The 16,046-nt window shown below is 44.2% G+C and overlaps 1 protein-coding gene and 1 long non-coding RNA gene across 10 annotated transcripts in view; one reads left to right on the top strand and one right to left on the bottom strand.

The window, feature by feature from the left end:
- Positions 1 to 231: 231 nt before the first annotated feature.
- Positions 232 to 5,159, bottom strand: LOC120891596 (uncharacterized). Its single transcript, XR_005736082.2, has 2 exons — positions 4,995 to 5,159; positions 232 to 779 (listed from the first exon to the last, which is right to left on the bottom strand). It is a non-coding gene; the product is annotated as an uncharacterized LOC120891596 (long non-coding RNA).
- LOC144373980 (uncharacterized) overlaps positions 3,958 to 16,046 on the top strand; it is an 86,779-nt gene continuing 74,690 nt past the window's right edge. For 4 of the 9 annotated variants that reach the window (XM_078036954.1, XM_078036956.1, XM_078036955.1 and 1 more), the window contains exon 1: positions 4,109 to 4,319. In XM_078036954.1, the coding sequence (XP_077893080.1) occupies positions 4,212 to 4,319 (108 nt within the window). In that variant the 5' untranslated portion in view covers positions 4,109 to 4,211. The other 5 variants (XM_078036958.1, XM_078036961.1, XM_078036962.1 and 2 more) reach the window with 4 other exon arrangements.

The raw sequence follows: 16,046 nt of genomic DNA on the forward strand, positions 1-16,046 counted from the left end.
CCCTCCCTCCCTTTCTTTTTCTCTGTGGTTCATCTGAGAGTTTTTTTTTTTTCCAAATGGCTACAAATCTTGGGGTGGGGGGGAGATCTGCCTATAAATGAACCCATGCAGTTTAAATCTGTGTTGTTGAAGGATCAACTGTACTTACTGGACCATTTTGAGGTTTAAATTAGATAATACTGTGAATAGCACCTAGAATGGTACTGGAAAGTAGCAAATGCTCACTAAACATTAGGAATTATTGTTAATATTATTTTACACGACTTTCTATTCAGTACACTGTCATTGAAATAAGATCATTTCAAATTTTTCCACTGGTTTTCCATTTGGTGTGGAAAATGAAACTTCTTCACATTGCATTCACTAATGGAAGAGATGAAGGATTGTAGAAAGGCAAACACCTTATTCTTAGCTAACTGCACTCCTGAGAACCTTTCGACGTGTGGCAGTCTTGGGGCCATGCCACTCCTGCAGCTGGCAGTGGACTATGCTTCTCATTTCTGAACTATGCTTGACTCCACCGAGCCTTTGGGATGCATGACTTCCAGGCAGATCAGATGACAGCCAATTCTGGATTAGTAGAAAGAGAGGAGACAGATTGTCCCTCTGAGTAGTGTGAACCATGTAGGTATAAAAGGAGTCAGTTCCGAAAGTCATTTACAAGACCATGAAGGTACCGCAGTAGTTGTGGGAAGGCGGTGGTAGAAACCAAAAAGGGTAGTAGGGACCACAATCAGGGAGCCAAAGCCGTCAGGGATCTCCTTGGCAGAAAGAAAGAGCTGGATGGGGGAGGAGATACAACGAAAAAGAGAAAGACTGATCAACACCTTCATAGCCCATGGGTGACAGCCACAATATCAGTCCACAAAGCATCCTTTGGCCCTCTGTGTTTCTTTTTCCTTTTTTTTTCTTAAATTAAAAATGGTTAATATGAAACATTTCAAACATATGTAAGAGTAGCAGAACAGTAGAACTACTCCCCTTAGTCTCCCCACATCCTTCTCTTCATATCCACAACATGGTTTTAACGATGACCAACTCTGGGCCAATCTTATTTCTTCTTTAACTCCAGGCACCCACTTACTTGATTATTTTGATTTTTTTAAAAATAAACTTTTGGTGCATTTGTAAAAGCCTTAGTTTGGAACACAGTCTCTTCAGTAGTCTATGTACAGCCTACTTTTATTTATTTAGTGAGTTACTTAAATAGTGTTTGCTTTCTTTTTGATTTGCCAAATCTTTTTCTTTAGTTCCTTAGACATTTTTAAAAATTGTGGTGAAAGATTTAACATACAATTTACCTTTTTAATCTATCTATCTATTTATTCATTTATTTGAAGCTGGGTTGCTCAAGTGATTTTCCTGATTCAGTCTCCTCAGTAGCTGGGAGTACAGAGTGTCACTGTGTTCAGCTTCTGACTATATATATGTGTATGTATATATACTATATATGTGCGTGTATATATATATATAGTTTTTATACATATATACCTACTTATATATAGTTTTTTCACAAATTTATGTTCTATTAAAATTATTTTTCATTTTATTTTTTTAATGTTTTGTTTTTTTGATTCTGGGGATTTAACCCAAGGATACTTTACCACTGAGATACATCCCCAGCTCTTAAATTTTTTTTTTTTTTTTTGAGACAGGTCTTGCTAAGTTGATGTGGCTGTCCTTGAACTTGGTGATCTTTCTGCCTTAGCCTTCCAAGTCTCTGGAATTACAGGTATGTACCACTGAGCCTGGCTCATTTTATTTTATTTTTTAAATATTTATTTTTTAGTTGGACACAATATCTTTATTTACTTATTTTTATGTGGTGCTGAGGATCGAACCCAGGGCCTCTCATGTGCTAGGTGAGTGCTCTACCACTGAGCCACAACTCCAGCCCTCATTTTATTTTTAATCTTACAAATAGAATCTCTATGCGTCATTTGTTAGGCTAAAGTACACTGTGTGCTGTGTTCTAATTCCAGTTTTCCTATACCTAAAACCTTTTCCCCTTCCTTCCATCTCCCGCCCCCTTCTCTCATTTTTTTTGCAATACCAGGAATTGAACCCAGGTATAGTTTTTATACATATATACATACATACATATATATATATATATATATATATAGTTGTTATACATATATACCCAAGCCACATCCCTAGTCCTTTAAAAATTTTTAAATCTTATTTTGAGGAAGGGTCTTGCTAACTTGCAATCCTCCTGCCTCAGTTGGTGGGATTGCAGGTTTGGGCCACTGTGCCTACCCCTCCTATACCTTTATAGCTAACTTTTTTTTGGTGGTAATGTGTATGTTGCTACTTTATACAACTAAAACAACTTGACTAAAACAACCATGCTTGGATGCTGCCAGAGCTCAGTCACACTCCTGCTGATGTAAGGCAAGGAGTGAGATGAATCCATGCGATGGCTGAAGACTGGTCATGTCCATGAGAAAAGTTCCTCTGTCCCCATGAGTTATTTTCAGAGTAAGGTTCACTCTAAGCAGTGATGGAAATTACAAAGGCAGCTTTAGGACCTCCGCACTGACCCTGAATGGAAATCATTTAGTAGCAAGCAAATGGCAATGTTGTCATAAAGATCAAATGAGATAATGATATGTGGGAACACTTTGTGAACCTTGGGCCATTTTTATAAATGTGCAGTTGTATTATTTTGTCATCATTATTCATTTGCAATATCTAGGCAAATTGTTTCTCTATTCCTCCTGCATAAGTGGGTGTCTATAAATTGCTCAGCAAGACTAGTCTGGAGGAGAGAAAAAGGGGAGAGGTAACTATTCCCTTGTCCTTTGCCCCTCCAATACCTCCTCAAAGGAAGAATTATCATCTGTTTTAATAGATGAGAAAACCGAGGCTTGATAACTTGCCCAAAGTTTCCTAATGAATACAGGTGGGTTGGGATTCAAATCCAGGTCTGAATCTGGAACCCTTTCCCTGTTTTGCCACACTGTCTGGAATCTGTCTCAGCAGTCCTCATTCTTTCCTTATTCTCTGTCTGAATCTGGCAGGATGAACATCTCCGATTTGTGATCTTTCTCAGAATTTCTTTTCCTATTAGGATACTATTGATGAACTTAAAGAAAGTCTAAGCAAAAATATTGGGAGGACAGGGCACCTTCAATTTGTGAATTTTGAGAGGAACCAGGAAATCCAGGGGTGGCTGTGCATGTCACTTAGGCTGTCACATCTCCAGGGCTCAAATCAGCTAGGTGGATGGATTGGAGGAAAATGCCTTTAACCAGGGCCACAAGATCAGGGCAACCTGTTTTAGTTAAACCCTCTCCTCTCACTGTAGTATGGAGCTATTCGTACCTGTCCTACATACACAGCAGCTTTGGGATCCAATGAGGTAACGTGCTCTGGGTTGACAGGATCAGATGAGGTAGCAGATGGGAAAACAGTTTGAAAACTGCAAAACATTTTTTTTTTCTTCCCAGCCCTAATGTATTTGTTTTAATTGTTCTCATTCCCTCTCACCAAAGCCCTCTCCTGGGAAAGCCCTTATGATAAGGGCTCCTCCTAAACACGGAGATTTGAGAACGGCCCGGGAGGTTAGCAACGTGAAGCCGCGTAAAGCAAATTAGAGGAAGTCCAGTCACTATTTATTTTATGAAGTTAGCGGCTGAATATGTTAAGCAAATGTTTTCTTAATTGTGGCAGTATGAGAAAAACAATGGGGGGCAAGGGCGGCCTGGGATGGGGGAATGTCAGGCCTCCCCTCCCCGTCCCGTCCCCAGCAAATCTCCAGAGAATGACAGGAAAAAATTAAAGACAGTCCTTTTCTTTTCGTGGTCACATGTCGACGCTGCCGCTGTAATAAGAACCTGCGCCAATTAGAAACGTTCACCTCCTCCTCCCCGCCCCTCCCCGGGCCCATTTCAGAGCAGGCCGGGTCGTGGACTCCAGGAGTTTGCCAAACACAGCAAACACTGGTGTGCGAGCTGCGGAGGGGACGCTTTCTACTCTGACCTCCCTCCTTCGCCACTGGGCTCCCTCCCTTCCACACTGTTTTGATTTACTAGGACTTCCTTCTCCAGGAGAGAGGGCGGGGGACGAGAGACGCCTCTGAGCGCCTGGGTTGAGAGTGAGTGAGCGTGTGTGTGTGTGTGTGTGTGTGTGTGTGTGTGTATGTGTGTGTGTGAGCGCGCCCGGGTGTGTGCGCGCTGTGGAGTGGCGGAGTGTAAAATGCTGTAATGGGAGGAAACCCACCGCGTCTGAGCGCCCTGAACTGCAGCGGCTCTTCTGATTCCAGGTGGCACCTGAGCGCAGACTTCCAAAGCAAGTGCGACCTGTACCTTCAGGTACGTGGAGCCGTCTGCCTGTCCCGGCCGTGTGGCTTGGGTGTGGGTGACTAACGAGGGGCAGAGGCCAAGAGTAGCCCAGGGTGGCGCCCCGTGGAGCGTGGAGCTGGGGAGGCGGGAGGCAGCTGTGCGCGCCGGTGTGGCTCGGGTGTGGACGCCGCGGATCCAGGCGCTGCAGGGTTGCTACGCCCTTGGGTTGCAGAGTGTGAGGCTGGGAACGACAGCGGGTCGGAGCGAAAGGCAGCGTGGGTGCCGCAGATTTGATTCAATTGCGCTCAACTGGGCGGGCTGAGTGGCGGGTAAGGGGCAGCAAGTCTAGAGGCCACGGAGTACGACAGGACTGCGGTGCTGTGTCCGCGGGGTGCAGGAACCTATGGGGAGCGTGTGCGAACGTGCCTGGCCCTGAGCAGCAGGAACCTGGGCGAGCACCAAATGTTCCTTTGTGTTTGTGCACTGAAGGTGTGTGTTCCCACGGGGAGCACACTGTGTGGGCTGTGCCCACGTGCCCTTATTTGCAAGCGCCTACTCGGAGGGGCCCAGCTAATATTCTCCACCCGAGCGCGCCTGCAGTAGCTGGGTAGGTGGCGAGCTGGCGCTCCGCGCGCGGCCTGCGGGGGAGGGGAACGAGCTTCACGGGCAGCTCGGGGCCCCGGCCCCGCCTCCCCACGGGCTCACCTGGGCTCGGCCCCCACCTGCTCGTGGTGGAGGCGTGGCCTGGGCGTGGCCTGGGCGGCCCAGCGGAACTCGGGAGAAGGCGGGCGGCGCCTCATTCCAGGGATTCCTCACGCTCTGGTATGCCGCGGAGACGGCCTGGCGCGCGCGGCCCGCGTCTGCGTGTGCTTAAACGGCAGCCGGTGCGGGAGCGCGGGCGCGAGCGCGCCTGTGCGTCCGCGCGCCCCCGGAGTGCTCCCCGCGCGCCTGGCGGCCCCGCCTCTGTCCCTAGCCGCCCCCTGAGGGGGCCCGGCCGGCCCGAGGCGGGCGAGCCTGGAGCCGCCCTGTGGTGAGTGAGCAAGAACCGGGCGGGCCCCGAGCTGGGTGAGGGCTGGCCTGCAGGGGACCTTAGGAGTGGGTTGACCTGAAGCGGGACAGGGATGCCTTCCTTGAGGGGAGGAGGCGGCTTGTCCTCACAGGACAGCAAACGAGGCTAACGTTGGGAAGGGAAGCGACTGTGCTTCGGGAGCGGGAGATTCAGCTCGTGGAGGGAGTCCTAGGCACCGGGCCGACGTAGAGGCCCCGCACCCTGCATCCGCTTGGTCCCGGCCCGCCTCGAGCCAGGGCTGCGGCGCGGGACTGAGGGAAGGGGCAGAAGATGGGTAGCAGGGACCAGGCTCTTTCCTCTTACTACACTTCCCGCCTCTTGCCCCAAACAAAACTGCACACTGTTCCTGCACTGTGTGCAGGCCTCGCCGAAAAGCAAAGTTCTTTTTCTTTTTTTGTTTTCGGTAGTCTCCTTTGATTAATCACACTGAGACATTTACTTGTCTCAGATTAGGATGACAGTACTTGCTGGGGCTGTTAAGTTAGTCTTTATGCGCTTTACTGGCATGTAGTCATCTGTTTAAGCTAGATGATTAAAAAAATCGGTTTCACTTTGATCATCTGTGCTGTATGTTGCTAGTTGTATTTCCTTCTCTGTGGTTAATAGGAACCAGCAGCCTGGTGCGGGGGTGTGGGGGGAAGTGGAGGCGGCTCTTGCAGTTTTATCTGCGCTGCTTGCCCCTCTATTTAAAAGGTACTAACCCACTTTGTAGGGTTTTAGAATCTTTTTCCTAAACCCAAGGCTACCTTGACTAAGAAGGAGACTCACTTGGAACAAAGACAAAACACGATAAACGGCAGTTTGCGTGTTAAGATTTGAAGGTCAGTTTTGCGTACCAAAACTTTGATTCTTTGCCCTAGTGTTTTAAAGCCCACGGCCTTGAAGCTCATTGTTTCCCACTGTAGCTAAGGAGGAGACTGGCATGACTGCCAGAAGGGTAGAGTAGGAAGTTTGAAAGAGATCTCTTTGGGGGGGGGCAGCGTTAAGTGGGAACCCAATGGAGTGACTTCTTTTTTTTTCTTCTTCTTCTTTTTTTTTTTTAAATGATCTTGGGGATCAAACCAAAGGCTTCATGCATGCTAGGCAACACTACCACAGAGCCACATCCCCAGCCCCCATGGAGTGTTCATGGGAGAAGTTACTTATTATCTCGAAATCTCCATGTTCTGAATTTATTTAAAAATACTTTCCTCAAAAGTTTCTTATACCCAAGACAGTTTTCTAAGGTCTTGTCTTGTCTTTCTTTTTTTTCTTTTGGTCTTGTGTAGTTCCTGTTGCATCTGGCTGAAAAGTCCCCCGCCCCATGGAAATGATGTAAACCCTTTAATTTGTTGTTTCACTTTGGCAAAATTTTAATCCCAGGCCGATTTCCCCTGCCATGCCACTGTGTTTTCACACTTCTGGGCAGCCTGCCTTTGCTTTTCCATTTGGAAGGGAATGCAAACTGATTTTTTGTTGTTGTTGTTGTTGATCAAAACACAATACAATTAAGACAATTCTGCTATAAATAACCATGGTCTGCATTCAAAAACTGTGAATGTTGTAGTAAAAACAGCTCTGGCTTCTTACTCCAGAGACTTGAGTTCAAGTCCCCTAGCTATGTCAGGAAGGTTTTTGGACCAGAAAAAGTTATTCATGCTTAACCTTTGCATTTGGTTTACCTCTGTAAGAGGGTGATACTGTCTGTTCCAGAACATCACACAGTTTCAGGAATTACAAGGAATAATGTGCTTTGAAAGTATTTTGTGTTAGGTTATTTATAAAAGCCTTTGAAGATTGGAAAGAACTTCATAAACACAGTTGTTGCCACTTCCCTTGACTGACGTAGAGCTATGACTTTAAGATTTTAACAGTCTGCGCAGCTGTAATTAGGAAGCTAAAATCTTCACTTTTAAATGTTCTGTAATGTCAACTTCCTTTTAACTCCTTATTGGAGTTCATATTGTTATATGTTGTTACCTCCTACCTCTGGTGATGGCTAGACAGATCCAGAGGAAGATGTTACTTTTGTGTCTCTTCTGTGTGTCTCTTCTGGATAGCCTTGCTATGCAACTTTTAATTCACTTAATATTTAGAGTAGTAACAATAATAAATAAAAATCATCTTGCAACTTTGAATGTGACAGTATAATACGAACAGTTGCAAGTTGAGTGAAGCATAGAAAAAACTTAATAAATTATGACTAAGTATATTATCCAGTCTGTTTAATGTCTGAGTGAGAAAAGCTGTTGCAGGTATGAGAAACTGGTGGCGGAGGAAATTGTGTGTGTGGAACATTTGTTAAGATATATCCTAAAGTTAATGAAGTCTTGGTGTGTGGGCTTAATAGAAGAGTAAAGCAAATTAAAGCAAATATTGCTAAATCAGCCTCTTACCAATAGGACCCATTCACATTAAAAAACAGTTGGGCACAGTGGTGCATGCTTGAAATTCCAGCAATTCAGGAGGCTGAGGCAGGAGAGTTAAAAATTTGAGGCCTGCCTGGGCCATTCAGCCAAGACCCTGTCTCAAAATATAATAGGGATGGGAATGTAATTCAGTCTTTGCCTAGCATTTGTGAAGCTAGGGATTTGGGTTCGATCCCTAGTACTGCAAAACAAAAATCTAGGAACTAAGTTGCCAAATCTTGATGGTACAAACTGCCAAGGTAGAAGAGGAAAGAGAACAGGAGATGTTGAAACAAGGAAAAAAAAATCATTGTATCTGGGATACAGTATAGAATGTACTTTCTGTGTCTCCTGCCTCAGGCCTGATAATCAGATACAGCTGATTCATATTTATGAATTTGCCTACTTGCAAAAATGTGTTTGAAACCCCGAAAGCAGTAATTGCAGTGCTTTGTTAGACATTGGGGAGCAAGTACATGGTGAGGAAAAAATTTGAGTGCACGTGTTCCCAGCTGAGGTGGAAAAAAGCAATATTTTGCCTTCTTCAGCTCTCAAATTACATACATATAAACAAGTGTGCTTTGGGTGACTCTTTAGCACCACCTTATTTTTTGGCATTTTTATGCTTTATGCTTGGGATTTTGTTAAAAATTGCCTTTAAATGTGGTGCTGAAGTGCTGTCTAGAGCCAAGAGGGGTTCAATAGTCTTGACAGAAAATTCCTGTGGGGTTCAGCATTAGATAGTTACAAGGCTGTTGTCTCTGGGTTTAGCATTATGGAATCAACAATAGATATTTAGTAAAGAATCTCTGAACAGAAATACAAAGAAAAAGGAGATAAACTGGGTATGGTGGTGTAGACTGTAATCCTTGAGATTACAAGGAGGCTTGAGACAGGAGGATTACAAGCTTGAGGCCAGCCTGGGCAGTTTGTTGAGGCCCTACACAGGGCCCCAAAATAGAAAAGGGCTGGGGCTATAGTTCAGTAGTAGAGTATCCCTGGGTTCAATCCCCAGTACAACAAAAAGTCTGAGCAGAGACTCAAAAGAACCTAATTCAGTGCTTATGGTGACTTTATGGAATATAATTACAGTGAATAATGAGAATTAACTGTCTTTGTTGATAGGTTAAAGTTGACCTAATATAGCATGTCATGAGTTAAAAAAGTTTATCTGGGCTTTAATAGGCTGGGAGTTGAGATTTGAAGATTAGACCTGGGGTATAGGGGAGCTTTTCCAACTTGAACCATGGTGCAAATTGATTTCTTTTCTTTCTTTTTTTTTTTTTTTTTTTTGCTGTTGAGGGGTATCCTGAGGATTGACTCGGGGGGCAGTTTACCACCAAGTTACATCTCCAGTCGTTTTTTATTTTTATTTTGAGACAGGATCTCATTAAATTGCTGAGGGCCTCACTGAATTGCCCAGGCTGACTTTGAATTTGAGGTCCTCCTGCCTCAGCCTCTGGATTGGTTGGGATTACAGGTGTGAGCCACTGCATTCAGCTATCACTCTTATTCTTGAGCATAATAGGTCCCTTAGAATATGTGGCCCCCTCAGCACTTGTGAATAGGAAATTTAAAGTATCTAAGCAGAATAAATGTAAGAATGAGCATATCCAGAGTAAGCTACAAATGCCAAAGAATTGTTTATTTCATATGCAATACTCTATAAGACTGAGGTCTTAAAAATGAAAAGGTAGATTTCTAGTAACCTAAATATTGAGAGCAAAGCATAGTTCCTTTTTAATCTAGGCTGACAATAATGTGCCACAATGATGGGGAGTAGTAGTCTGCTCCAGAAGTCTAGACTTGGAGTTGTATTGTTAGCATTAGACATTGCCGTGTCATTGTGGGCCTGCAGTTCAGGGATTTTCCAGGGATACCTCAGGGAGATGGATGAACTAAAGCCAGTAGTAAAAAGTTATGCCAGCATCAGGCAGCCTTGCTTCAGGGTTATGAAATGTGCTGTAAGCTTGGTTTTGCAACTTTAAGCCGTATAGATGGCCCTTGCCTGGCACATGGTCAGCTCTCATAGTCTGTGTAGCAAATTAGTAGCAAACTGCATGGAAGTAACCGAGGATCTCAGTCATTGCATGGTGGCACTGCCTGCCAGCTCCTGTTGCTAGCGTCATTGATGACTAAATATCACATCCCTGCCTTTCCACAGGGCTGAGGACACCCAAGGACTGGGTGAAAATGAGCCTGGGGCCACTATATAGCCTCAGAAAACCTCAAGCAATTGAGTTAAGCGTTCATTTAACGTCTAGAATGGTGTCCCTTTATTCAGCCCAAGCCCACTGAGGTCTGGCTCTCTGTTGAGGTGATGAGTGGCCAGAGCTAAGTTGACACCCCGGGGCCTGAGGTTACCTGTTCCTGATATCTAAGGGGCCCCCTGTTGGAGTGTCAGAGATTGGTGTTCCCCTAGCCTGTCCATCTGCAGAGGCTTTATGGGGAGGGGACATACCTGTACCGAGTTACCAGCTTCTTCCATTTTCTAGGATGGCGTGAGGTCCATTGCCAACAGATTTGGCTCTTGTTTGGGGGCTTATGCAGGAGGTTGGCAAGCACTGAAAGAAGCTTGATTAGGGATTTTAAGCATACACACATATATATTTTTTTAGTTCTCTGGAAATAACAGAACCCGTAGGTATATTATTCATATTTTAAACATTTAGCCTGGTGAATTTTGGGAATGGTTATGTGTAGACATAAGGAGTTGGGTGTAAGCAGAAGTTGGGTAAGTCCTTGGGGCATTGTCCCTGGTGCTTCAAATTATGGCCACATGGGTCGATTATTCATGCTCAGAACATGCCCTGATGAGGAAAGCTGAAACAATCACAGATCTGTCTGTGGACACTCTTTGGTGGTGTGCCCAAAGAGTAGTGTGAATAAGGGCTGGCTTCACTTTAGAAGGTGTCACATGATTTAAAGTTGTGGAATTCCAAGTACCCAGGTGCAGCTTTGAACTGTTATCCCCTGTTGGAGCGTAACAACAGGTTTTCTTGAGTGCGACTAAGCAGGCATCACCCTTCTTCTTTACACAGAGCCTGTCCTCGGAGCCTGAGTTCTTTGGGCTTTGACTTGATTCTGCCTTTGTTGCAGCCCCAGGGATCCTGAGGACTCTGACATTTGTGGCCCAGTGGTGTGGTCATTCATCCTCATCTCTCCATCAGCTATTTTTCTTTCCTGCTTTGGTTACTATTGCTGTGGCCCCCTGCCTGCCTGTAATTAAAAGAAAAAAAAATATGGCAGGGTTATCATGTTCCAGAGAAGAGCTTGTTCCCCTGTGCCCGCTGTAGAAGCCTTTACATTATTGCTTGATATACATCTCAAGGTACAGGGAATAGCACAGGTCTAGAAGTCTTGGTAACTGAGGGAAGGTTTTCTTAGATAACTTGAAAAAATCGCACTTGTTTCCAAAAACTATTCATGATTTAAACTAATCATGCTGATTTTTACTTAAAAACAGTAAAAATAGAGCTGGATGCATTGGCGCACACTTGTAATCCCAGAGATTTGGGAAGCTGAAGCAGGATTGCAAGTTCTATGCCAGCCTCAGCAACTTAGTGAGACCCTGCCTCAAAATAAAAAACTAAAAAGGACTGAGAATGTGGCTCAGTGGTTTAAGTGCCCTGGGTTCAATCCCCAGTACCAACAAAGGCGGGGCGGGGAGTAAAAGTGGGGGAGAGAAGGGTAAGGAAATCTTAACCAGTGGGTATTCAGTTACCATTAGCTGGGAGCAGGAAGTTTTGATTTTCACAGTAGGTTGACCTTAGGTAATAATAATGTACTATATATTTCAAAAAATTAGATGAAAGGATTTTAGATGTTTTCACGATAAAGAAATGAAAAAATGAGAGATAAATTTACCCTCATTTTTTTTAAGAGAGAGTGAGAGAGGAGAGAGAGAGAGAGAGAATTTTTTTAATATTTATTTTTTAGTTCTCGGCGGACACAACATCTTTGTTGGTATGTGGTGCTGAGGATCGAACCCGGGCCGCACACATGCCAGGCGAGCGTGCTACCGCTTGAGCCACATCCCCAGCCCCAATTTACCCTCATTTAAACATTGCACAGTTTTATATCAGAACATCAAATGGTACACCGTAGATTTGTTCAGTTTTTATGGTTTTATGTACCAATGAAAATGTATTTAAAATAAAAATCAAGGTGTAGAAGAATAGCATTGTATTGTGGGTCAGAGGCTTAGATTCTAGTCTTAGCTTCTTGAGGAAGTCACTTATGTTCTTGGCACCTTAGTTTTTCATCTGGAGCACAATAAGAACAGTGTTCTTTGTCCATTTGGTCTAACTCACAGTTTGTGAGAATCCAGTGAGGTCAGTTATGTGTGTTTTGAAAAAGTATGCGCTACAGTTATGTGTGTGGTGTTGGTAGAGGTAGGGTGACAGATCTGTGTCTTATCTTGATTTATAACACAGCTTAAGTTGTGTCATTTAATCTGCAGGACAGGTTTGTGATGGTAGGAGGGTTAGGCAGTGTTATTATTTACTTTAAGGAACCTAAGACCAAGAGAGGTTCAGTTTCCATACAGCTAATGTCAGACATCAACCCAAAACCTGGAATGAAATAGGCATTCAGTGGTTAATTGTTGATTGAGTAGGTGAAAGTATTATAGTGGGGCTCACAGGGGATTTCTGATGTGGCATCCTGGCTATATTTATTTAACAGATGGTAAAGCGTGAGAAGAGAAATAACACAGATGAGACATTTTTAGCAAGAAGAGCAGAGAGGAATGGTTTGAGAGTTGCATGTGAATAGGAAGAATGTCACAGGAAGTTGGTGGAACATCATTTGGACACACTTTGGGGAAGAAATGGGAGGATGTTAAAGCTATAAGAGCCATGCTCGCCTGTGACCACCAAAATCTGGTGACAGTTTGGTCTTTGTTTTCATTTTAGTTACCTTCTCGCTGAGGCTGTTGGCCAACCAAATTCACCATGGTATGGTACACATTGGTGTTAGTTGCTCAGGGGCAAGGATTTTGCCTTTGTTTATCTGTAACATCTAAACAGAGTGTTTAATAGAAATAGGAGCTATTTAGTGGAGACCTCAATTCTTGTCAGCCAAAAGGGCCATACACCCTGTTTCATGGTATGATGGTTTATACCATTGAAAGGTATTAGCCAAGGCCAAGTTGGTTCGTCCAGGGAGTGTCCTGATGGGGAGGGGAATGGAGTCTGGACTGGTGATGTAGGAGGGCCACCAGGAATTAGGGCTGTTTAAAAGCATGCTTCTGGAAGTTGGAGAGACCATCAGGTGACTCAGAAGAGCGATTGATTCCAATTGTGTTTCTGACATTTGGCCAAGTGACAGTGGGACAGGAACATCTGGTAGTTTGAATGGAATTCCTCCCGTCCCCACCTCCACTGGTGTCCAACTCTAGCCAGAGAGGTTGCTTTATATTCTCACACTCCTTGCTGAATTAGCAAAGCAAGTGGCCGCTGTTACTGGGGACCCATGGCCCGAGGCATGCCTACTGCTGTAACTTCCATCTTAGAAATCTTTGTGGAGGGCTGGGGATGTGGCTCAAGCGGTAGCGCGCTTGCCTGGCATGCGTGCGGCCTGGGTTCGATCCTCCGGCACCACATACAAACAAAGATGTTGTGTCCGCCAATAACTAATAAATAAATATTAAAAAAAAAAGAAATCTTTGTGGAAAACTTTTATCACATTATTCTGTTCCGTTGCTTGAAAAAATATAATCTAATGCACTCCATAATTTTTGTTTTAAGACAGGCACTCTTATCCCCTCATTGACCAAAATGGCCACAGTTCCTTATAGAACACCAAAGTAATGGTGTGCAAATTTATAGCTGACCTTAGTATTAGTGCTGAATACATCTAAATTTTAGTAGTTTTGGAATTGTTACCTCTTCTTCCCTAAGTCTCAACCTTAAGCTTTTGGAGGAGTATATTATATGGGGGATCAGACGGTCTTAGGAAAGGAAAGTGGGCTGGTAAGTCAAAATGTATGACCAGTGCCTAAGAACACACGGTAGACAGTGCATGTTGTCTTCATGGTGAGTTATGATCGTGTTTGAGCACCACCGTGAATAAAGGTGAACCCAGAAATGGGTTTTCAACACAGGAGCACTGCCACTGGGCATTTCCTGTCTTTTTCTAGAATCATGTTTGTTTCCTCTTTCGTACTATTATATTCTTGGTGTTCACAAGTCAAGGTATCCTATTTTTGGTTATCGCTAAATTATAACAAACAACAGCACAGAGGGTTGGTGGGGTCGTAGCTCGGTGGTAGAGTGTTTGCCTTGCATGTGTGAGGCACTGGGTTCGATCCTCAGCACCACATGAGAATAAACAAATAAAGGCATGCTGTCCATCTACAACTACCAAAAAAAAAAAAAAAAAACACATATAAAGAAAAGGATGTTATTGGGATATCCTTAGGTCTACCTTGTAGACACTGCATAATCCTTTGCAAAAGGTCAAAGGTAATTTGTGGTTCAGGAAGGATGTAATAAACCAGACATGTCACGTTGCTTCTGTGCTTCAACCAGTCAGACCGTTGAAGGGCTTTTCACCACTTTAGTAAAACTTCAGTATTATTGTACCCTTCTTACACCCTTTCTTCTCTCTTCTTGCCTGATACCTGTTATAGTTTGGATATTAGATGTCCCCCAAAAGCTCATGTGTGAGACAAGGCAAGAATATTCAGAAGTGAAATGATTGGGTTCTGAGTGCCTTAACACAGTGAGAGGATTAATCCCCTGATGGGGATTAACTGAGTGGTAACCAAAGACAGGTAGGGTATGCCTTTGGATTATATATATATTTTTAAAATATTTTTTTAGTTGTTGATAGACATTTATTTATTTATATTCGGAGCTTAGAATTGAACCCACTGCCTCACACATGCCAGGCAAGTGTGCTACCGCTGAGCCCCAGCCCTAGCCCGGGTTATATATATTGTATCTGGTGAGTAGAGTTAGTCTCTCTGTTTCCTGGTCATCCTGTGAGCCGCTTTCTTCCACCACTCTTCACCATCACGTTCTGCCTCACCTTGAGCCCCAGGGAATGGATCTGGCTGGGTGTGGACTGCCACCTCTAAAACTGTGAGCCCTCAAATAAACTTTTTCTCCCGTAAAGTTGTTCTTATTAGCTCTTTCGGTCACAGCAGTGAAAAAGCTGACTAAAGCAGTACCTCTTATCGTTTTGGGTCTCCCCCTGCATTCATCTCTTCAGGGAAATCTTTCCAGACTTCTGTATCTGCAGCAGTGGTCAATGCCTCATCCTTTTTTTCCCAATACATTTACCGTCCTTTGCAATCTATTTAACATACTAGGCGTATATTTTTGTTTCAACAAAAGTTATTTTAATACCTAGAAAGTCTCCTCACTTCTTAGAGCACTCTGAGAGAGCAGGTAGGGATTTCCCCATTTTCACATGACAAAATGGACTCACAGAGGTAAAGTCACTTCCCAAAGTCCACACAGTTAGGAAGTAGCTAAGCCCAATGTCAAACAGGTGTCCAGAGATAACACTCTTAAATAAATAGCCATAATGCTGATTGGCTTCTCAATGTAGTGTGACCCTCCATCAAATGCTGTAGTGCCCCACCACGCCCACATTGTCAATATATTTTATTGAGCTGTGAATATTGTACAGCATGTAAAACTCAGAAGACCTTTTTTTGTAAAATTGCTGTTATCTTCCACCTCTATTTGCTTAGTACTTTTGTGGCTAGATAATGCCTGGTCCCTGACCTTTACTTCCCACCTGTGTTATTGGACCAGCCACTGCTGCCCTTATCTCACACCTGCTCCCTACAGAAGCCTCTAGTAATTCCTCACTTTACTCCTTCAGGTCAGACCTTCCTAGCAGAACTTCTAAACCAAAGAAGTAGCATTAATTTCCTGTCACGGGTGGGCTCAGGATCTGAGGGTAAGTGTACCACCTGCCTGGCCAGCCTCTAGCTCTTGCCCAAGTTCACCCACTATGTCACACTCACCCAGACTTAGCTTCTCACGCTTCCTCACTTAGGTGCTCAGTTCTAATCAGGCGGGGGCTCAGGCTGCCTGTCCCAGGTGCTCATTCCTATCTCTGCCTTTCCTCAGACCGTTGACCCTGTGTGACTATCCTGTGGATAAGACAGGGTCCTCGCAACCCGGAAATACACAAGCAGCAATCAAGTAGGTAGGGGGAGGTCATGGAGGACAGACAGTATCATTCTGGAGGAGGGAAGCTGGGGACGGAAACCTGTGAAATGGCTTTTTGGAACATACTCTTCTCCCCCGCCCCCCCCAGCCCTAGACAAATGAAAACTAG

Source organism: Ictidomys tridecemlineatus, unplaced genomic scaffold, assembly GCF_052094955.1.
Source record: "Ictidomys tridecemlineatus isolate mIctTri1 unplaced genomic scaffold, mIctTri1.hap1 Scaffold_54, whole genome shotgun sequence".
NCBI lineage: Eukaryota > Metazoa > Chordata > Mammalia > Rodentia > Sciuridae > Ictidomys > Ictidomys tridecemlineatus.